Source organism: Bufo gargarizans, chromosome 6 (assembly GCF_014858855.1).
Source record: "Bufo gargarizans isolate SCDJY-AF-19 chromosome 6, ASM1485885v1, whole genome shotgun sequence".
NCBI classification, from domain to species: Eukaryota; Metazoa; Chordata; class Amphibia; order Anura; family Bufonidae; genus Bufo; species Bufo gargarizans.
Window position 1 is genome coordinate 317,580,293 of NC_058085.1, and position 23,752 is coordinate 317,604,044.

At 44.8% G+C, this 23,752-nt stretch overlaps 1 protein-coding gene across 2 annotated transcripts in view; it reads left to right on the forward strand.

The window, feature by feature from the left end:
- CASS4 (Cas scaffold protein family member 4) overlaps positions 1–23,752 on the forward strand; it is a 79,941-nt gene that overhangs the window by 41,249 nt on the left and 14,940 nt on the right. The window contains exon 1 of one of the 2 annotated variants that reach the window (XM_044298827.1): positions 4,073–4,155. The exons of the other annotated variant lie outside the window; for it this stretch is intronic. Coding sequence (XP_044154762.1) covers positions 4,144–4,155 — 12 coding nt within the window. The 5' untranslated portion in view covers positions 4,073–4,143. Of the gene's footprint in view, positions 1–4,072; positions 4,156–23,752 lie in introns of those variants that run through there. 2 annotated transcript variants of the gene reach the window in all.

The window sequence follows — 23,752 nt, forward strand, 5'->3', positions numbered from 1 at the left end:
ACTTTATGCTGTCCATACTAAAGGCAGCATAAAGTAGGGACAATTGAGTTGATTTCAGCGGTCTGTCATTTATAAGTTAAAACTAAGTGGTTGCCGAGAACCAACATCACAATTATTGCAGACTGGGCCTGGAAAAGAGTCACGGCCACCTGAGAAGAGTCCTGGTTATTCATACATTCCTGCTCTCCCTGCCCACCTGCAGATGACTGACCGTCTTCTACCTAGTTTCTCCCTTTCTCTCTAGGAGACAACTGCCAACCATCAGCAGGTGGGTGAGTATGCAGGAGATTATGAATAACCAGGACTCTTCTCAGGTAGCCATGACTCTTTTCCAGGCCTGAGCTGCAATGATTATGATGCTGGTTCTCGGCAACCACTTACTTTTAGCTCATGAGTGACACAGCGCTGAGATCAGCATTTCTATCCCTATTTTATGCTGCCCTTAGTGAGGTCAGCATAAAGTTGATGACCGGTTCCCTTTAAGGTCAGTGGACATTGTATCTAATAGCCAAATATTATTTATTTGAAAGAATCATTAAATATATATATATATTTCACGAGAGATCTGCTCCATAACCCTCCATGATGGCCACATCACAACACCGCAAGTCATACCTTCTTTTCCATGTGAATGGCAGATGACAACCCTCTTCTAATAACACACAGCTGGGGCGAGGCGTGACAACTGAATTAATCCACCTGTATAGTAGTCACCATTCACCTTCACGTTTGTTTATTGGGGATAATTATACAGGTCTGAAGGGTCCTGTGTGTGGACTTACAGCAGACGATGGTGTGCTTGCTTGTGTATTGGGACATGTTTTTTTTTTTTTTTTTTTAAACTTGCGCAATCCAGCTCCACTTTTTGGGGACGGGGGGGGGGGGGGGGGGGAAGGTGTCACATCTTGTTGTCAGACTTAATTGGATTATTTGAACAAACCGTAAACATGCAGGTCGCCTCTCATCATCTTCTCATCACTCTGAGCCCCCACAGCCGTTGTCCCCCACTTTTCCACATTATTGGATTATACCTGCGTATAAATTCCAATAATTTATATAATTAAGTAAATCTTTGTTTCTTAATTTCTCTGTTCCCAGAAGAGCTAGGTGCCTGGTTACTGCAGCTCTGCTCCCATTCAAGTGCCTGCGTCTCTTCACAGTCTGACACCATGACGGCACTGATTGGATAATGTCGGACTGTGCAGAAACACCCCAAACTGGTAACACCCATCTGGACCTTCATTGCAAACTGCAGGCAATGCACTCATAACGTCCAGGAGGAATAATAAAAGGAATGGCCCAACATAAAGTCATAATAATAGATGCTCCAGAATTGTTGTGACATGGGGAATGCAAGTAATCGCTAAAACAGACCTCTTAGGAGAGGTGACAGGTCCTCTTTAAAGGCACTGTCCACTTTGGGTAACACTTTTCTATATACTGTATTGGGTGTCTGGAGAAGTTGGCTGACTGTGAATATGGATGCCATCACAGTTCCTACGATAGTTGTCAGCCAACTTTTCCAGGGTCCTGAATGACACACATCAGTAATGAGGGTCTGTCTCTGCACTACCAGAGGTAATAACCAGGCAGATGACCCATGCAAGGCTGTAAAAAACGACAGTAAGGCTTCTTATCACCCAGATCTCCCAGATACAGATAAAGCGGGTTATTTATGATGCGAAGTACGCCACTTTTTGGCATACTTTTGTTGGAGATTCAGTCGCAAAGGAGATTTGCAGCTGAACCTGCGACTTTTTCCCGCTCACGCTACTTTTCCAAGGTGGCAGGAAAAGCGGACAAGGCATGGGCAGGGAAAAGGGCGGCCCGTCTCATTTATTATTTTCCAGGACTGTTTTTGGCATAGAAAATGATTTAAATCTACACCAGCAAGTGAGCTGGCGTCGAGTTAAGTAAGTCGTTCGGCCAGGGGCTAAGTTATGTAGCGGCCGACGCCTCTACATAACTTAGACGCATCAAGTGCCAGCGGACATGGACTAAGACCGGCCTTAGTAAATGTCCCCCAAAATGTCACAGTTTTCTGGGGCGGTGATTATTTTTGCACCAGGTGTGCGGTCAGATCCAAGTATGTGAATAGGGTTTCTCGAACCGTTATTACTGATTTGCAGGAGCAGAGCGATAATAAAGTATAAAGTGCATCGATCCAAAGCGTCTAACCACAACCAGATGTGGAATGACATAAAAATGAAACTGGGAAAAGGCGCTGGCTGTGCGGGACGTGGCCATATTTAAAGGCTCAGGAACTGATCTGGCAACGAGTTATCGTAATGAAAAAAAACGTAATTCTTGTTTGTCACCTAGAAAATTTATTGGGGGGGTTAAAAAAAAATTCCAGAAAGCCAGTGATTTTTGTAATAGCCCTGAGCAGTGGAGCTTCCAAACTCATGTAATGAGTGCATCATATACCCTTATTAAATTCACTATACCTGATAGATGCAATCTGTACAATCAGACCACTTACAAACCAATATAACGGTCACTTGTAAAAGGTGGAGAACCTTCAGGAACCCAGACTGAAAACTGGCCATAGGCTCTGATAAAAATTTGTAGATTAAGGGCTTTCTTTCCGTGTCCGTTCCTTGCGGGACCGTATACGGAACTATTCATTTCAATGGGCCTACAAAAAAAACGGAAGGCACTCCGTGTGCATCCCGTTTCCGTATGTCCGTTTTTCCATTCTGACAAAAAATAGAACATGTCCTTTTATTGTCCGCATTACGGACAAGGATAGGACTGTTCTATTAGGGGCCAGCTGTTCCGTTCCGCAAAATACGGAATGCACACGGATGTCATCCATATTTTTTGCGGACTGCAAAATACATACAGTCGTGTGCATGAGCCCTAAGGGTGCAGGAATTTCCGTGCAGATTCTAAGTTGTTGTACCCGCACCGCATCAAAAATCTTAATTTCTAACTGTGTTTTTTTTTTTGGGTGCGGATTTGATGCGGTTTTGCTACAGATCCGAAAATCCACAGCTAAAATGGCAAACATTATTGACATAATGCAAATTTCTAAATTCTCACTGCAGGTAAGCTTTTGCACAGAAAACATCCGCAAAGCGAGATTACCGGTATGCCGCAACGTGTGCAGGTACCCTAAGGGAACGTAAACACAACTTTAAATTTTTCATGGCCATTTTGCATCAGTGTGTACATCAATTTTCTGGCCCTATGCATTTTTTACGTCTATTTTCATAAATTTTTTACGTCCTCAACTTCATAAACTTTTTTTTTTAAACCCCTTAGTATATATTATGTACCCCCCCACAGTGCCCTCCGTATATACTAATGCCCCCCACAGTGCCCCCAGGACATATAATGACCTCCATGGTTCCCCTAGGACATACCGGTATAATGCCCCCATACAGTCCCCCAGTCTAAATAATTCCCCTATACACTGGCCTCTGTAGATAAAATGCCCCCAGTACCCTCAGTATCTACAGTGGCGCCCCCCCACATCACAGCCCCCCCTTCCCCCCCAATTTTTTTTTAAAAAATTCACATCCGTTAGACAGGTGCACTTCTGCCTAAATGACCGTTAAAAACGGGCCGGCAGATTTCAATGGGGTCCGTCTGGCCTTTAAAACGCCCATAAATAGGACGCCGTGTGAATACCCCGTAGACTGCAATGGTTTTTCATTTCCTTTGTGTGAATGCACTCTAATCAGATATTAGTTCTCAGCTCAGATTTTGGTGTTGACGTACCAGATTATCAGATTTTCTGGATTATCGGGTGCTGGACTAAAGGGATAAACTCATATAGAATATTTAATATCAGCCTTCACCAGCCTGAGGATCTCTACCTGCCAGAATATGCTAGGAGTTGTAGTTTTGCAACAGCTAGACAGGCAGAGGTTGGAGATCACTGTCCGATGCAGTGATTTGCAGTTATTACTGCTGAGCATGGCATTGTGTGTGCCCAGCGACCAGTGTCCACAGTCAGGAGCTTTCATCTGCATTATAATACCAGGGGTCTGGGCCAATAGCAGGCGGTGGGAGGGGGGATGCTGGAATTCTATCCCATTCATCTCTGAGTGAGTCTCAGTCAGGACAAAGCTGCAGCTCTGAACACTGGATACTATTACCACTCCTAGCATGGACTATTAAAGCCCTGGGCAGAAGATGAAGGTTACAGTAAGTGCTGAACTTTAGATGCTTTCTATCCACACCCCCATTATTATTCTGGAGCCAATAAGAAATGCAAGAAAACAAAAATAACAGCGCTGGGGTCTAATCATTTTTGCTGATTTTTAGTTCAATTTTTAGTTCAATTCATAACAAACTTTTTTCTTTGCTAAAAGTTTAAAAGTCATTTTTGCAATACTTTTCTGAAGCTTGATCTTTTTGTATTTCGAGTATTATTAGATTGTTGTATTTTTATTTATCATTACTACTTGTTTATTTTTCATTATTACGGTAATTTTTTATTTATTTTTGTACTTAATTTTTGGGGATTATTTATTATCTATTTTTACTTGCCATGATATTTTTTATTATTAGATTTTTAAACATACCTACTATTTTCCTTTGACAGTTTTTAAAGGTTTTTATGAGCATTTTACAACAAAAAAAAGTCTTACGATTTGAATAACTTTCTCTATAATATAAACCGCATTGATAACTACTAAAAACCAGAGGATTCTGGGGATTGTAGTAAATTTCCTTTTTGATAATAGCACAAAATAACACAAGATCCAAGACCCAACTTTCCATCCACAAAAAACGAATCTGTGAAATACACATAGCTCCCGCATACATTGCGTATGTTTTCTCACTCTCAGGCCTTCTGCACACGACCGTATCCGTATTTTGGTCTGCAAACCATGTATCCGCCAAAAACGGATAACTTCCACATTTTTCTTACTCCCATCAGTAGAAATGCCTATACCGGCCAGAGTGGAACATGTTCTATAATTTGCGGAACGGTCACACAGATCCACAAAAAATGATGATGTGTGTGTGTGGCCACATATGAAAGAATAGGTCAGCGTGCTATCTGCAAAAAATACAGATAACACACTGAATACGGTGATGTGCATGAGCCTTCATCCATAGAAAAGGCCAATCTCATCTGCAAAAACAGACCAGAATAGGGCACTGCACAGACCAGGCAGATGGTTTAGTAGTTGAATAGTACCATTTGTCATGTGCTGTCCTTTTTAGAAAACGCATAGCGCACTGATGAAAAATGAGCAATGTCCCGCGGGAGAAAACCCCTAGATAGCCGACCTACAACTGGGGATGAGCGAACTTCTGTTTTCAGGTTCGACGTACAAGGTTTGGGTAATCTAAGAATTCCGTTATGGATTCCGCTACCATGGTCCTCGGTAGCAGAATACATAACGGAGTTCTTCGATAACCCGAACCTTGTACGCCGAACTTGAAAACAGAAGTTCGTTCAACACTACCTGCAACCAAGACACTGATTTCCATTGGCTGTAATGACCCTGACCTCTGAGGGACCCCAATGGTCCATCTGTCCCAATAGTACTATACATGGTATGTGAAATTTGGAGGGACCCCAGTACAGTCTGCATAGGGGTTCGGAGCCCCATAGAAATGAATAAATGCCCCATGGATGGGCCTATGGGCATCTTGCAAAGCTTTGCAGCAGTTTGTACCTTTTTGTGTATTCTGCATATTTGCATTGCATTGAATAGTGCGGACAGGAAGGGTGGGAGAAAAAGTGATGGGAAGTACATCTTCCTTCAGGACAAAAGGTTTCTTTCTTTCCTTTTTATTGCACAATCAATGATTGAAAATGAGGATTTTCTTTCAAAAAGGGAAAAAGTTGTCTGAAGTGAAGCAGAACTGTCTTGATAGTGGGAGCAGATCTGACACATGCAGCTAGATCCTGGAGGAACTGCCACATACCTGACCGCTGACTCACTGGAGGGTGACGCCGGGCACCCTAAATGTCATCGCCCATCCTAATGCATTTTTATACAGATTTTCTTTCTTTGAGCTGAAGAGCTTGCAATCTAAGTGATGGATTAATGCTCTGGTGCTGTAGGAAATGCATGAAGCTTCCCTGAAAGCAATTATAGCCATCTGTTGCTTTCTGTTATCAGCCATTTCTAGCTGCAGAGAGTCTGACTGTAGCGTGGGATCTTCGACAGGAAGTGCCGAAAACCTCCCTGCCCCCAATGATCACTACATTATGTCACGTATCTCCAGTGCTGAGACAACTTGCATCCATATGTGTGATTAATATCGCCTTACTGACCTTGAGGTAACTGACCCTTTTAGGCTCCATTCACTTGTCCGCAAAATGGGTCCGCATCTGTTCCGCAATTTTGCGGAACTGGTGCAGACCCATTAATTCTCTATGGGGACGGAATGGATGCGGACAGCACACAGTGTGCTGTCTGCATCCGTAATTGCGGAGCGCGGCCCCGATCTTCCGGTCCGCAGCTCCGCAAAAGATAGAACATGTCCTTTTCTTGTCTGCAGCTGCGGACAAGAATAGGCATTTCTATAGGGGTGTCGAACGGGTGTGTTGTGGATCCGCAAATCGCGGGTCCGCAACACACCACGGATGTGTGAATGGAGCCTAAGGGTCCATTCACAAGTCTGGAAAGTGTTTTGCGGATCTGCGGATCCGTAAAACACGGACAGCGGCAAAGTGCGTTCTGCATTTTGCAGACCACACATTGCCGGCACTAATAGAATATGCCTGTTCTTGTCCGCAATTGCGGACAAGAATAGGACATGTTCTATTTTTTGCGGAAACTGAATTGCGGATGCAGAAGAGCGGGTCCGCAATTCCGTGTCCCATAGAAATGAATGGGTCCTCAATTTCGTTAAGCAAAATGCAGAACGAAATTGCGGACGTGTGAATGGACCCTTAGGGTCCATTCACACGCCCATAAGTGTTCTGCGGATCCGCAAATTGTGGACTGCACATCGCCGGCACTATAATAGAAAATGCCTAATCTTGTCCACAATTGCGGACAAGAATAGGACATGTTCTATTTTTTTGCGGAAACGGAAGCATGGATGTGGAAGTGCGGATCCGCAAATGCGGATGCGAACAACACATTCCGGCCCAATTGAAAATAAATGGGTCTGCACCCGTTCCGCAAAATTGCAGAACGGATGCGGACCCATTTTGCGGACGTGTGAATGGACCCTTACTCATATTGTTTTGGAGCAAATGGCCCCTTTAACAGGTCACATGACTAGATCCAGTATTGTGTTATTATGAGTCTCTGTATGAGGCGTGTGCTGTAATGTAACATGTGTCACCCATGCACAGCTGTCGTGTTTAAATGGCCGGGTCAGATGATCTCACTCTCCTCAACCAGGTGGACGTGGGAAGTTGGTACAGCTGGAAATCTTTACTAGATCATTAGCCCAAAAAATCTCCCTTCTTCCCAGGGAGGATGCAGGCTCCTCGTGAGGTGGGGGGCTATTTGTGATGAACATGCAGATACATTCATCGTAACCATGTTAGAATAGGTTTACATCTGCATCATGGTATTCTGGTAGTCAGTTATGGCAGACTACTAGAATTACTGTATCCGATATAGATGGACACTGCCAGGACCCGTCAGATCCCCATACACTACAATGGGACCCATTGCGTTTCCGCCATGAATACTGCATTTTTGTGGCTTAAGCCGGTACTCATTCTGGAAACCTGTCAGATCCCATTATAATGAATAGGGATTTACCAGGCCCTGGATACAGTAATTCCAGTAGTCAGGAACATCCTACTGGAATACTGTGGACATAGTCTTACCGGGCATTGAGACTGGTCTTGAACATGCCAAGTGCGGCCTGGAGTTTCAAGATGGAAGTCTATAAATGCAGTACAGTTAGCATAGTGGACTTACCCCTACCATGCTACAATCGCTTGAGAAGCTTTTCTCCTTCCTATAAAAAAAAATCATAAAATGAAAAAAAAAAATAACAAAAAAATTGTCTCTTCAACTTCTGCTGTCAGGCATACATTTCTAATGCATACTTCATAAAGTGGACGCCCTATCAAGAATGCCAATGCCCATGCCCTCATATGCCCATATTATGCAGAATGGAGGTGTCTCAAACCCACCTAAATAATTGTTGTCCTTCACTGTTGCACTTGAAGCCCCATTCCTATCTGGTTGTATACTTAACCACAAAATAGTTGTACCTGGCTACTGTACACCCATGTACAGATGCCACATACATGCCAGGAAAGGGGGACAGGCTTAGAACTGTAATGGCTGATTTGGCAGCGGGGTTGGTGCGTCTGGGCTTCAAAGGGTTGACAACTGGCAGTGGACCACAACCCCCCCTCTTCCATTGCATGGGACTGCCTTGACTCTACCCTGTTTCTCTGTTTTTGCACTAGACTAAAGTCGGAGATAACACCTGGTCGGTCCATGGCACATTTTTGGTACCACATCTAGGGAGGTTCCAAGCAAGCTAAGCTAATGAAGGTCACTAGTGAATGGTCAGAGAGAACCGCCACGACATTCCTAGCAGCTACATTGAGGAGGTACCATATCCACAGTAGAAAACAAACTATCTGGTACCAAAACCAAGTAGAGACAACTAGAGTAGAGCCAGTACCATGTGGTGGAAGAGTGACAAGAGCTGGTGTCTGTATGTGCGCAGTGACCTGATGGCAAGCTGGAGATGATGATGAGGTCTATGCATTGCGGCCACTTCAAATTAGCTATATGGAGCTGACAGTGGGGTAGGTGCATTGTAGATAAGTAAAGCTGGCAATAGGCATCTGTGCACTGTGGCCTTAAGGGGTTGGCAACAAGAGTTTATGCACTGTGGTTACATGGAGCTGTGCATTGTGGCTCTACTGGACTGGCAATGGGGTTTTGTGGCTAGATGGAGCTGGCCTTTTGGTCTGTGCAGTGTGGTTAGAGATAGCAGTCAGTATGGATTTAGTGCACTGGATTTACAAATGGCATACCATCCAACATTTTGGATGGTCAAAGAGGTACACCTCATTGTGTGAAAGCTCCAATCGCTGGCTGAAGCAGGTCATGGCTGCAGCCAGTGATGAGCTGAGAAGCATTCACAGCCATTTACCCACCATGTTGAGTCAGTAGCAGAAGGTAGGGTGCAATGGGGACCTGGCACTGTTAAAACTGAAACGGTAAGGGATCGGTTAAGTGGGTATAAGTTCTGCAGTTTTTTTTTTTTACAGCATTTGCAGCCCCTTGAACAGTTCTTTTTGCTGGAATACCCCTTTAAATATTAGCACACAATCTTCTGATTATAGATATTTTAAGGTCCAAATTGCGTCATATAATAAAAAAATATATATATAAGTTGAGGTCTAATACACAGGTAGGAACCAGGCAAGTAGTTTCTGGAACAGTTTAGTAAGTTTATTAATGGATATTTATTTCCCAGGTCAAAAAGAGGGACTTGGCAGGTATGATCTAGCAGGTGTGTCTTCTTGTACCTTTCATCTACACCATGGATGTACAAACTGTGGCCTGGAGGCCTCATGCAACCCTCCAATACCATTCAGTGCACCCCTGACTACACGAAGTGGAGGCTGATACTGTGTCAATATTACAATTTTATTTCTGAAAGAACTGTTGACCTCACTGAGGTACAAGGTTCTTTGCGGCCTCATACCTCAGTTTACAGCTCTACTTTTTTGATGATTATCTGATTTGAAAGCCTCAGTACAAGCATTTTCTCAGGGTTTTAAATCTGCTTCCTGCACTTAATTGTAAAGTCCCTTGAGTATGAGGAACCTCCACACTCCACTGTGATCTGGAGGAAGGCTTCCTGGTCAACCCTTGGGCACCATAAATTAGGCAGTGCATTTAAAGGGGCAGAGAGCCTTTGTTCCAGCAGAGGCATAGACTATCAGTAAAAGGGTGCAGGGCTATTTAATAACTGTGCCTCTGTCCAATACATATAAGTCCCTCAGTTGATGACGTCACGTGTGTACTTGACCTAAGAAAAGTTGGTAGAGGGTCAGCCATATTGGTTTTGTCACCCAGCTTTCCCAAGAACATATACTAACAAAAGCTGCTGAATAGAACTTGATAGATAAACAGTGGGGAAGTGTTTTATTCTTAATTTTAGAGGAAATGGGTACAAGTTTATCACTACGGTAGAAGTGGCGCCTGTGACCTTCCTGTGACTGTTGTGTTGAGATAAAGGTGACACCAGAGCTGTTAATGGCATTCTCAGAATGATGTCCAAATCTGTTGTGTGATGACCTCAGGTGACTCAGACTGGTCTCCACCAGTTTCTGCAGGAGACTGGGGGGAGGGGGGACATGGCTTCTGAACTAAAATGCCTTTACGATCTAAATGACCTAATACTGAATACAATGCAGCAATAAACATCTGGACATGAAAGTGCCACCATCTAATGTCCATGGGACCTGGGAGACAAATGGGTGGACACATGGATCCAAGAGGTCTGATCCTGGAACTGGTATCAGAGGTGTCCAGCAGACACTTACTGGAACCAGAACATGTGGAGCCATTTTAGTGGAGTGGTAGAGTTTTGGTAGCATGGGGTCATTTCAGTCTCAGAAGTTAGAAGTGAACGGGTTAAGGGTACTTTCACACTTGCGTTGTGAGGATTTGAAAGGCAGTTCCATCGGCGGATCCAGAAATCTATATGCAAACAGATATCATTTGTAGACGGATCTGGGTGCGGATCCATCTGACAAATGCATTGAAATTCCGGAACCGTTTCTCCGGTGTCATCTGGAAAAACGAAACCAGTATTTAATTTTTGCTGCATTTTTAAAGGTCTGCGCATTTGCAGACTGGAAAACCGGGTCCGTTTTTTCCAGAACACACATGGTACCTGATCCAGCATTAATACATTTCAACAGGAATTATAGCCGGATCCGGCATGCTGCGGTATTTTCTACGGCCAAAATACCGTAAAGGGACTGAACTGAAGACATCCTGATGCACACTGAACGGAATGCTCTCCATTCAGAATGCATTAGGATAAAACTGAAGAGGTTTTTTTCCGGTATTGAGCCCCTGTGACGGAACTCGATACCGGAAAAGAATAACGCTAGTGTGAAAGCAGTGAGATCTATATCGGAAAGATGCTAGCACGTAGCATTTTTTTTTTTTTCATACACATTTTCAGAATATCATATCATGGAATGACATCACTTAGCAGTCTGTGGGAATTTTAAAGCTTCTGAGGGCCACAGGCAACTACTTGCTACTGGTTACATATATTTATTAACGCTCCAAAAATCCTCTGTGCTGCTTAATCTGCTATTAGTTGCCAAAATAACGTACCAAGAAGAAGTTGTGGGAATCGGAAGAAACTTTCTATGTGTGATATATGTAAGTAAGGAGGCCGAAAAGTTCTGTATGGTATCCTGTGGCACATTTCTTGCTGGGCCTGTAAATCCTGCTCACTCATAGGACTCTGAAGCTGATGTCCCAGCTGGTCTCATAAATGCTTGATTGGTGATAAATCTGGAGAACAAGCAGTCAAGGAAATGTTGTTTTCTGGTGGAGACATTCCTGGGAAACCCTTGCTGGGTGGATGAGCATTATCCTGCTGAAAAATGTCAGTTATATGCCCTACCATGAGAGACAACCCATGTGGCTGCAGGATGTCCTGCACATATCACTGAGCTGTTAGGCCCCCTGCAGACGAGCGTGTCCGGATCTGATGGCACTGGGGGACATGGAAGGGCTGATCTGATGGCACTGGGGGAGTGGGGGACATGGAGGGGCTGATCTGATGGCAATGGGGGACATGGAGGGGCTGATCTGATGGCACTGGGGGACATGGAGGGGCTGATCTGATGGTACTGGGGGTGTCGGGGACATAGAGGGGCTGATCTGATGGCAGTGGGAGACATGGAGGGGCTGATCTGATGGCAGTGGGAGACATGGAGGGGCTGATCTGATGGCACTGGGGGACATGGAGGGGCTGATCTGATGGCACTGGGGGACATAAATAGCTGATCTGATGGCACTGGGGGAGTGGGGGACATGGAGGGGCTGATCTGATGGCACTGGGGGACATGGAGGGGCTAATCTGATGGCACTGGGGGACATGGAGGGGGTGGTCTGATGGCACTGGGGGACATAAATAGCTGATATGATGGCACTGGGGAGTGGGGGACATGGAGGGGCTGATCTGATGGCACTGGGGGACATAAATAGCTGATATGATGGCACTGGGGGAGTGGGGGACATGGAAGGGCTGATCTGATGGCACTGGGGGACATGGAGGGGCTGATCTGATGGCACTGGGGGACATGGAGGGGCTAATCTGATGGCACTGGGGGACATGGAGGGGCTGATCTGATGGCACTGGGGGACATGGAGGGGCTAATCTGATGGCACTGGGGGACAAGGAGGGGCTGATCTGATGGCACTGGGGGGCATGGAGGGGCTGATCTGATGGCACTGGGGGACATGGAGGGGCTGATCTGATGGCACTGGGGGACATGGAGGGGCTGATCTGATGGCACTGGAGGACATGGAGGGGCTGATCTGATGGCACTGGGGGACATGAAGGGGCTGATCTGATGGCACTGGGGGACAGAGGGGCTGATCTGATGGCACTGGGGGAGTGCGGGACATGGAGGGGCTGATCTGATGGCACTGGGGGACATGGAGGGGCTGATCTGATGGCAGTGGGGGACATGGAGGGGCTGATCTGATGGCACTGGGGGACATGGAGGGGCTGATCTGATGGCACTGGGGGACAAGGAGGGGCTGATCTGATGGCACTAGGGGACATGGAGGGGCTGATCTGATGGCACTGGGGGACATGGAGGGGCTGATCTGATGGCACTGGGGGACATGGAGGGGCTGATGGCACTGGCGGAGTGGAGCTGAGGGCACTGGCGTGGGGGAGAGCTGAAGGCACTGGGGGAACTGAGCTGATGGCACTGAGGTGGGGGGGAGCTGATGGCCCTGGGGATAGTGGAGCTGATAGCACTGGGGGAACTGATACACTTGGGCTGATCACACAGGGGGGAACGAAGGGTGTTGGGGACTAATGGCAGGGGGTCTGATGAGTTTTTATAAAGGAAAACAGTCTATGAATTAATTTTTTCTTATTAGATTACTCGAGTAATTGTAAAAAATAATCGATAGAACACTTGATTACTGAAATAATCCTTTACTGCAGCCCGCATCACGCATTGCATCCTCGCGGAATACTCGCTCGTCTGCAAGGAGCCTTAGTGTCCCTCCTATCACTACTAGTGGTGACCGACTGTTGTATCCGAAGGCTCCTCATCACACCAGAAGTTGGGTTACAAATCCTATATGTCAGTAACTACGGGTTAGCATTCACTAATGCTGATTATTCTGTGAATAGTATACAGATGTTCTTAGGTGTCCAGTTGCTGTGGGGCAGGGATTACTAATTATGTTTTTTGATAGTTTGCTGTGGGTTACAGGTCATATACTCTGGGTTTTTCAGTATGTACACGTCCTGCTCCTGGACATTTGCCTTCCATGAGGGTGATACAGTAGGACATTAGTGAATATCACCATTAATGATACCTTCACAGGTAGTAGATTTTGCTGCAGAAATTTCTGCAACTGAAAATCAGTTCCTTTCATCTGAATGAGACTCTTTTGGCGGCAAGCACGTGGATTTCTACGAGTCTCATTCAGGTGAATGGAACTGATTTTTAAGCTGGATTTACACTGCACAATTGTCCTGCTGATTATTGGGAACCAATGTTACTACGAACGCTGATTCCCGATAATAGGCCCGCGAAAATGTGCTGTTGATCACCCGATAAAGAAGCAAAACATTCCATCAGGAAACATATAACCTCCTGACGAAGTCTTTGAGGTGAAACGGGCATCGAGGTGTTAGTGCCTGGGGCCATGTTCCGGATCAGTAGTGAGCACAGGATATATTCTATTAGGATGCTTATATGTTTCCTTTATTATGTATGGGATATATTAGATCCATACCCTATATATTATTAGGCTTGTACTTCTGATTATAAGGACCTTTTCATGTCAGGTATATCAGACATTTATGGTGTTCCTCTGTGATATACTGGGGATTATTTGATATCTATTTATACCTATATATGAACTAGGTGATATATCCAGTAGCACCGCCAATATATTTTAAGGATACTTGATGATGCTATTGTTTTTGGGAACATTGCCCCATGGTATGTTCTCTGTATCATTTCCATCATGCTACTCTCTTTTCTTTTGATTATTTATATATGCTAAAAATCTAAGATAACTTTATACATGTTTGAGTCCCATTGGTCTTTTCTTGGATGTGTGTGAGGTGATGTTCCATAGGCTTTTTGATATTGATTAATAGGATGGTGAGGTTTTTGTAGTCTAAAGGCCCCTTTACCCTGGCCAAGCATCGGCCAGATAATCGCTAACAAGTGTTATTAGGAACGCTCGTCAGCGATAATCTGCCGACGTAAATGTGCGGCCAATTACCTGATGAACGAGCGAAATGCTCATTCATCGGGTAATATGATCGTTTGTGTGGACACCTAAATCACCTTTTGCCGGGAGTGGATCGCGGTGTGTAAACAAATGATGATTCCATTATGGAGAAGCAATGGCATTAGCGATCACTCCTCGCAATACAGTGGAGGAGATTGCTCTTTCATTGACGAACCTATGATTGCCGGGAAGAAACACTTCCCTCCTGACAATGGGCTGCTCTATCTAGCAGTGTAACGGAACCTTAAAGGGGTTCTCTGGGAATTAAGAAAATGAAAATACTTAAATATTCCTTCATTATAAGTATATTTCGTTTTGTCTGGGTAGCAATCATTAGGAGAAATAAAATGGCCGCTGTCCTATTAGTACCCACAGAACCTGTCCTAATCATACAGGAGGACAAGTTACTTCACAACGCTGAACTAAAGAGGTGCCTCATCCTCCTCTGCTCTAGCTGTCGGGGATTATGATCCTGAATACAGATAGATCTTTAGCTGAATCTCTGTTGGAATTGAGTTTGTGAGCAGATGTGGCTAAAAAGCAGTAGCACTTGTCTGTAGTCTCCATTACCACAGTCTGTCCTGTCCATCCTTTCTGTACTTCATGTCTCCTCATGAACTCCATTCCCACAAAGATTCAGCTAAATATCATATTAAAGTGTATTCAGGATCATAATCCCTGACAAGCAGAGCAGAGAAGAGGATGAGGCAGCTCTATAGCTCAGTGTTGTGAAGTAACTCGTCCTCCTGTGTGATTAGGCCAGGTTTTGTGGGTACTAATAGGACAGCGGCCATTTTATTTCTCCTAATGATTGCTCCCCAGACAAAACAAGCTATTATAACTAATGAAAGGTATTTGGGCACATATTTATAATAAAGTAATATTTACGTATAGTAATTCTCTTAATTCCCAGAGAACACCTTTAAGTTACAAAAAAATTCTGCCGCATGTGAAGGTACTCAGACAAGGAAGAGTCCTCCTCTGTAGCACTATTCTCCTGTGAGGGTCATGGAGAGATGCCCCATTCATATGCATATGAACACTCTTGTAGATAGGGAACCTCACATTGTTCTGCTCCATATGGGGGCTGACTGTAGGTGATGGTACTGATTACCATCTCAAACACAGATGTTCTCACATTCAACTTCCTCTCCTGTGACTCTATAAAAAAAGTATAAAACTCCTGTTGATTTACGGTATTTCTGTTAAGAGATGCAAAATAAGGCACACAACCATATTTTTTTACGCATCCGATCCCATTTTTTGCGGATTGGTTGCAGTCTATTTATTTCAATGGGGTTGCCCAAAATGCATCCATATGTCCGCATTTCTGTCCAGTTTTGCAGACAAAAGACATTTTTACAATGGGGCCAGTGGAAAATGCAGCATGCAAACGACTTGTATCCGAATTTTGCGGATCCGCGGACAGCTAAATACATAAGGTCATGTGAATGAGGCAGATGTCGTGTGGGTAATCCGCTGCGTGAAAGAGAGCCAAGCCCCGCTCAGGACAGCAGAGACACGGAGCATTAACATGATTGATAATGCTCTGTGCCTTTGTGACCTTTTTACTACAAAATCACAGTGACAACTTTATCTGACTGTGATTTTGTAGTAAAAAGGACACACGGGGCACTATCAATCATGTTAATGCTCCGTGTCTCTGCTGTCCGGAGCCGGGTTTGGCACTCTTTCACGCAGCGGATTAGCCGCATGGCATCCGCTCGTGTGAAAGAGCCCTAAGAGTCTTGCGGGTATGATATCTTTTAATGCCTATGCAGCAATATATACTGTATATATAAAAAAGAGCAGACATGGTATAATAAATGGACATTTGAAAAACAACAGAATAGCTCGAAGAGGAAAAGCTGAGTGACAACCAATATGGCCCCATCACTCATTTAGGGCAGGGGATGAATGCAAGTATCAGCACTTCAGGAAAGTTGTGTCACAGTCAATGGCCGAGCTATAATGGCAACCATACTGGTTATCACTGAGCTTTGCAAGAAACTGGTCAAAGTTAACACTATCTGAATAGAATTTTAAAAACCAGAACTTTTTGCTATTACTTATGCAGTAGAGGCAGTTTTTACTTAATCTGGGACCCCTCCAATAGTTCGGAAATGTGCAGTAATTCTGTACCCTTAGGGAGTAACCGATTTTCAGTTGCCACAAAATCTGCCGCGTGTGAAGGCATCCTATAGCCTCTTATACACGAACGTTTGGGCCCCGTGGCCGTGCTGCGGGCCACAATGCACCAACACCCACCGTGGGGCAGCCGCAGCGGATTGCGGACCCATTCATTTTAATGGGTCCGCGATCCGGCCGTTCCACAAAAAGATAGGACATGTTCTATCTTTTTGCGTAACGGAACTACAGGACGAAACACCACAGAAGCACTCGGGCGGGATGCAAACAGCCAGTATCTGCATTTTCCAGACCAGCTGTTTGCGGACCGAAAAGCGGATACGGTCTTATAAGGGTAGCCTAAGGGCCATTGCCAAGCAGTGCCCGTATTGTGGCCCGCAAACAGTGGGACCACAATATGCGGGCACCGGCAGTGGGACCCCACATCAAGGATGCGGACCCATTCACTTGCATGGGTCCGCAATCCGGAAGGTCCGGTGCAGAACAGAGTGCTTCCGTGGGGTTTCTCTCTGTGCCTCCGCACCGTAAAAAAATGTTCTATTTTTTTGAGGTGCCGACGGATCACTGACCCATTCAAGTTGAACGTGTCTGGATCCGGCTGCGGAATCCGGACGGATGTTGACCGTGCATTGGGAACAGACTAACGGCCATGTGCATGAGCCCTTAGTGTAGAGAATTCCAAGGAGGATCGGCAGCCAATAGTGAAATGGTGCCAGACACCAGACTGCGTTGTGCCAGGTCATGGATTATCAGACATTCTGGACTACTGGATTCTTGTGGTGCTATGCCACACTACACATTCCCTATACTGTTTTTTTTTTTTTTTTTCATTTTTAGTGGACTTTAGTGGATGTCTATGGAAAAAAACACAAAAAAATGGGATGAAAAAATCATTACACCAGGAACATGCTGTGATCTATAAAAAAAACATGGCGCTACCCCAAAAAACACAACTCAATTGACAATCAGCACTGAAAAATACACATTTGTGTTGCTTTTCATAATTCCCATAGACTTCCAGCAAGTGAGGTGAGTTAATTTTTTTTATTTTTTAACCCCTCAATCCACATTTTAGTAAGCATTCTGTATTATGAATGCTATTATCTTCCCTTATAACCATATTATAAGGGAAAATAATAAAATGAATAGAACACCTAACCCAAACCCAAACTTCAGTGAAGAAGACCAGGTTCGGGTCTAAGGACCACATTCAGTTTTTTTTTTACGCGTGTGCAAAACGCATTGCACCCGCGAGATGAAAACTGAACAACGCAACACAATCGCAGTCAAAACTGACTGAAATTGCGTGCGCAATGCACACGCGACACATCCAGAGCAGATCCGGGACGCCCATGTGAAAGAGGCCTAAATCCTTCCTTTTGAATCCACTTCTGGTTTTGGTAGAAAATCCTTCAGGCAGATCTGCCTCAAAACCTTCTCCAAAAAATTCTGTGTGGCCGTACCCTAAATTTTCTTCCCCCTACAATACAGTTCCCCTCTTGTCCTGTCAGATAACAGCTTTTATGTCTCGTTAGGTTTTAATTTAGAAAATTGCAGGCATATTAAGTCTTTTTTACGGTTGTCCGTGGTGGGGAGCGTAGGGATTCTGCAGGACAATGGGATTAAAGGCCCACGTGGGTGCTAATTAATGAGGGACAAAGGCTTATTAACGAGGTAGCATGCAGGGACGGGGAACCCTGGGTAGTCACTGGCACAAAGTCATTGATTGTTGCATTGAATCAGGCCTGGAGGGATGTGTGACCTGCTGAGTCCAAGGTGTTCATCATGCCTGGTGCACGAGTGATGGGGCCACACGTCAGGTAGGTCTCAGTACTGGGCCTGTGTCCTCCATGAATAGAAAACAAAATTACAGCTAATCACGAATTCATCAGAATGCCAGAACTACCGGGTTTACTGACTTTAACGTACGCAGAGCAGTAGTAGAGGTCTACATGTCACTCAGGGTCTGTGGAAAGCTGGGTGGTCCCTCCCATGGGTACTCTGGACAGTAGTGGTTGTCACTCGGTACGTAGCCTGTTACAGAGCATGTACTGTCTAGGTCTGGTCCATTCCTGTGGAAATTAAGCTTTGAATAATGCTCTGCATACCATTTCCAAGACCTCTGCATGCTGTCAGTGAATGGGGCCTGCCCTGACCTAGGTCTGGTCGCAGCTGAAGATTTGGGACAGCTCTAGCCTGTCTAGACAATCCTCTGCCACCTGAACAGGGTTCAGATTTGTGTGCATTGGATACACTGTAACAAAGCCTCAGTTGTGAGAAATATTAGGTCTGTACAGGTTTTGGATGCCAAGAATGGTCTCATTCAAAGCCCTTCAAGCTATGCAGGTTCTCTGCGGAGATCGGCCTGGCCTGACAGTGGAGGGGATGAGAGTCTTCCTTCAGTGACTGACACGTTTTGAGTGCATTTCGCAGCCGCAGGGGCGCGGTGTCAGTGTCTGCGGGGACCTCTGACTGTGGGATTGTCAGGGTGAGCCGAGTTTCACACAGGACCCCAGGAGCTGAACATTTGTGGTAATAGGACACAGGAAGTTGCAGGGATTCTTCCCAGCTCCGAAGTCCTGTGAGAGCCGGGATATTTACACAAAAACATATGTTTTCTGGAGACATCAGCTATGTGGTGCTCCGCTCGGAGGACCGCTCTTCACCGGATGAACCCCCAACATAAACATCAACTGCATCTATTTTCTGGTGTGGATTCTTAAAGGAGAATAACACCCAGAATAATACAAACTGTTCTATGTTAGAAATTTCCATCGTCTTTTCCCAAAATCCTCATAGGGAGCTCAAAAAAATAATAAAAAAATGACTGACCTATCAAAGTGGTGTATTTGACCTCGTTTTATGTTCTCTCTGTCCTGGGAATTAGTGTCCAAGCTCATAGTCCTGCATCAATGTTGTCTTCTAACACGTAAGATAATTATTAAAAGGTGCGTTCCCCCGTTAAATTATTCTGGCCTCATGCACACGATCGGTTTTTTTTAAGGTCCGCAAAAACGGGGTCCGTAGGTCCATGATCCGTGACCGTTTTTTCGTCCGTGGGTCTTCCTTGTTTTTTGGAGGATCCACGGACATGAAAAAAGAAAAAAAATCTAAGTCAAGTTTGCCATTGAAATGATAGGAAAAAACGGACACGGATCACGGACACGAATGACAATCTTGTGTGCATCCGTGATTTTTCACGGACTCATTGACTTGAATGGGTCCGTGAACCGTTGGCCGTGAAAAAAATAGGACAGGTCCTATTTTTTTCACGGCCAGGAAACACGGATAACGGATGCGGCTGCCAAACGGTGCATTTTCCGATTTTTCCACTGACCCATTGAAAGTCAATGGGTCCGTGAAAAAAAACGGAAAACGGCACAACGGCCACGGATGCACACAACAGTCGTGTGCATGAGGCCTAATACTGATGCTTGCAATAGTCACGTCCCCTGCCACCGCTGAAATACTTGGATTCAGATCCCTCCTTGAAATCACACGGAGATTCACACCTGGGTGACTACTTCCTGGAAGCTGTAATGGCGTCCACATTGGTTGTCACCTATCAGTAAAAGATGTGACTCAGGAGACACTTGACCGAAAAGAACAACTTCTTGACTTATTTAGTGTGGATTCCCAAATTTCAGGAAATGTATTTGTTTTGCTTTTTTTATTTACAGTAGATGAAAAGCCATCTAAATAGCAAATGTGAAAATAGCGGTTGTGCTGTCAGACTACACTTACAGTTTACGTATAAGACTAAAACATTTCTCTGACACGTCCAGAAGAATGTGACCCCCAGGCCACAGAACAAACAGGGAATGTTTAGGTTACAGAGGATTCTGGGATGTGACAGACCCCCCCTTCCCTTTCACCATCTCTTTGTGGGTACAGGCAGAGGTCTTATGCCCTCCATTACTTTGCCCAGCTCTCTCTCATTTTGGAGTTGTGTTCTTTTATGTTTTATCCAGCACAGACTTCTACGGCTTCAGAAATAGCTCTGCAGGACATTGTATTCCCCCTCAGTTTACAGGAGAACGTGCGGAACGTTTCCACTCTCTCGTTATATTTCTTAGATCTGTCAAGTTTTAAGGAGGACTGGAGGAATTCTGGGAAAACTTCTGGTTAAATGGTTATTAGCTGGGCATCATCACAGATGGCTCCGAAACAAGTTGTCCCTCAACTTTCCTAGACTCCTGAAGGGATGAGGAACCTTCTGCTTCTATACCACAACCTAGCTGAACAGATTAGTCATTCAGGACGAGCTGGATGACAAGCCTTGCAGATGCAAAGGAGGGCATCAAACAGGGTACTATACTAACTTCCCAGACAGTATCACACACGATAGGCTTAGATACAGCAGCTTGGCAGATAGTGTCACACATGACAGGCTTAGATACAGAGGCTCAGCAGACAGTGTTCAACATGAAAGGATTAGAAACATCTGCTCAGCAGACAGTATCACACATGATAGGCTAAGGCGCTGTTCACATCTGGGTCACATTTGAAGGACACCGTGACACAACCTGACAGACTCCTATAAAAGTTTGTTGAAGACCTTTGGTCTGTCATGTAACGGATTCACGATGATTGAATTAATAACACAGATGACCAGCTTGGATACCTGTTCAGTAGATAGTATCACACATGACAGGAGTTCAGCAGGCAACTTCACACATGGTAGGCTTAAAGGGATCGGCTCATCTTATACATTGGGAGTATATCACTAGGATATGTCCCCAATGTCCAATATGTGTGAGTTCCACCTCTGGGATCTAAACCTATTTCTAGAACAGAAGTGGGACCCGCACCTATCAGACATTGCGGCATATCCTAGTGCAGGCATGCTCAACCTGCGGCCCTCCAGCTGTTGCAAAACTACAACTCCCAGCATGCCCGAACTGCCTACAGCAGGGCATTGTGGGAGTTGTAGTTTTACAACAGCTGGAGGGCCGCAGGTTGAGCATGCCTGTCCTAGTGATATACTCCCAATGTATGAGAGGAACCAGCCGCTTTAACTACACAGCTCAGCAGACAGTATCATACATGATGGGCTTAGATACATTAGGTTAGTAACCATCACACAGGATAGGCTTAGATATAGCAGCTCAACAGATAGTATCATACATGATGGGCTTAGATACACCATCTTAGTAAACATCACACATGATAGCCTTAGATATAGCAGCTCAGCAGACAGTGTCATACATGATGGGCTTAGGTACACTGGGTTAGTAAACATCACACAGGATAGGCTTAGATATAGCAGCTCAGCAGACAGTGTCATACATGATGGTCTTAGATACACTGGGTTAGCAAAACCACACAGGATAGGCTTAGATATAGCCGCTCAGCAGACAGTGTCATACATGATGGGCTTAGATACACTGGGTTAGTAAACATCACACAGGATAGGTTTAGATATAGCAGCTCAGCAGACAGTGTCATCCATGATGGTCTTAGATACACTGGGTTAGTAAACATCACACATGATAGGCTTGGATATAGCAGCTCAACAGATAGTATCATACATGATGGGCTTAGATACACCATCTTAGTAAACATCACACATGATAGGCTTAGATATAGCAGCTCAGCAGACAGTGTCATGCATGATGGTCTTAGATACACTGGGTTAGTAAACCACACAGGATAGGCTTAGATATAGCCGCTCAGCAGACAGTGTCATACATGATGGGCTTAGATACACTGGGTTAGTAAACATCACACAGAATAGGTTTAGATATAGCAGCTCAGCAGACAGTGTCATACATGATGGGCTTAGGTACACTGGGTTAGTAAACATCACATAGGATAGGTTTAGATATAGCAGCTCAGCAGACAGTGTCATCCATGATGGTCTTAGATACACTGGGTTAGTAAACATCACACAGGATAGGCTTAGATATAGCAGCTCAGCAGATAGTATCATACATGATGGGCTTAGATACACCATCTTAGTAAACATCTCACAGGATAGGCTTAGATATAGCAGCTCAGCAGACAGTATCATACATGATGGTCTTAGATACACCATCTTAGTAAACATCACACAGGATAGGCTTAGATGTAGCAGCTCAGCACACAGTGTCATACATGATGGGCTTAGATACACCATCTTTGTAAACATCACACAGGATAGGCTTAGATATAGCAGCTCAGCACACAGTGTCATACATGATGGGCTTAGATACACCATCTTTGTAAACATCGCACAGGATAGGCTTAGATATAGCAGCTCAGCACACAGTGTCACACAACTGGCTTAGTCACAGTGGCTCAGAACAGTATCACCCTTGGTAGGCTTAGATACACAGGCCCACATCTTGTAGTGTGGGTTTTGGCTGAGTGTCAGGGCACTGATAATAAAGCCAATCATCACATTGGTGGCACTGTTGCTGTGTGTATGTGACAGCTGCGACCGCAGGACCTGTGCTGTGGCCTCTATGAAAGGCTCATTGTTCTCCCGGGGATGCACACCGCATGTTATCAGCTGATCTCACATCTTCGTGTCCCTTTAAACCAGCTGCTTCTTCCAGCAAATGCTCAGGATATAAATACTCAGGTCTCCGATTACCTTCCGCGTGGCTGAAAACAACTTTCATTTTATTTTTTATTTTGGTGACAGGAAGATGTCAACTGCCCAAATAGGAAATTATCAGCAGACTTATAAAAGGCAGTGGAAAACCCTCCCCAAACTCGGCTTGAACAGATTCTATTCCCCAAATTAGCTCCTGCAGTAAGTGTACAAGACACCCAAAAAATAGAATGCGCCAAACTTTCTGAGGAAAAGGAGCTGAGCGGCGGTTCAAACAGCATTTCAAGAAATAGCATTATGGGATTGCTATTTAGGTAATTTAGGAAGCGCGGTACCTCATTTTCTAATACAAGACAAAGGTTTCTGAGACAGACCTGGCCCTTTCCAAATTGTGACGCCTGCACCTATTGTACAGTACATGAAGTTAACTGCCTGCTTGTTGATGCTGACCACATTGGCTATACAGTTGAGAAGCCTCTTGCAGTATGTTTAACGTATTTTACCACATGCATCACTATTTGAATTTAAAGGGGTTTTCCGAGATAATGTAACTGATGATCTATCCCCTGGAGTGAATGGGACTGAGCTGTGATACCAAGCACAGCCGCTATCAAATGGACAGAGCTGTGCT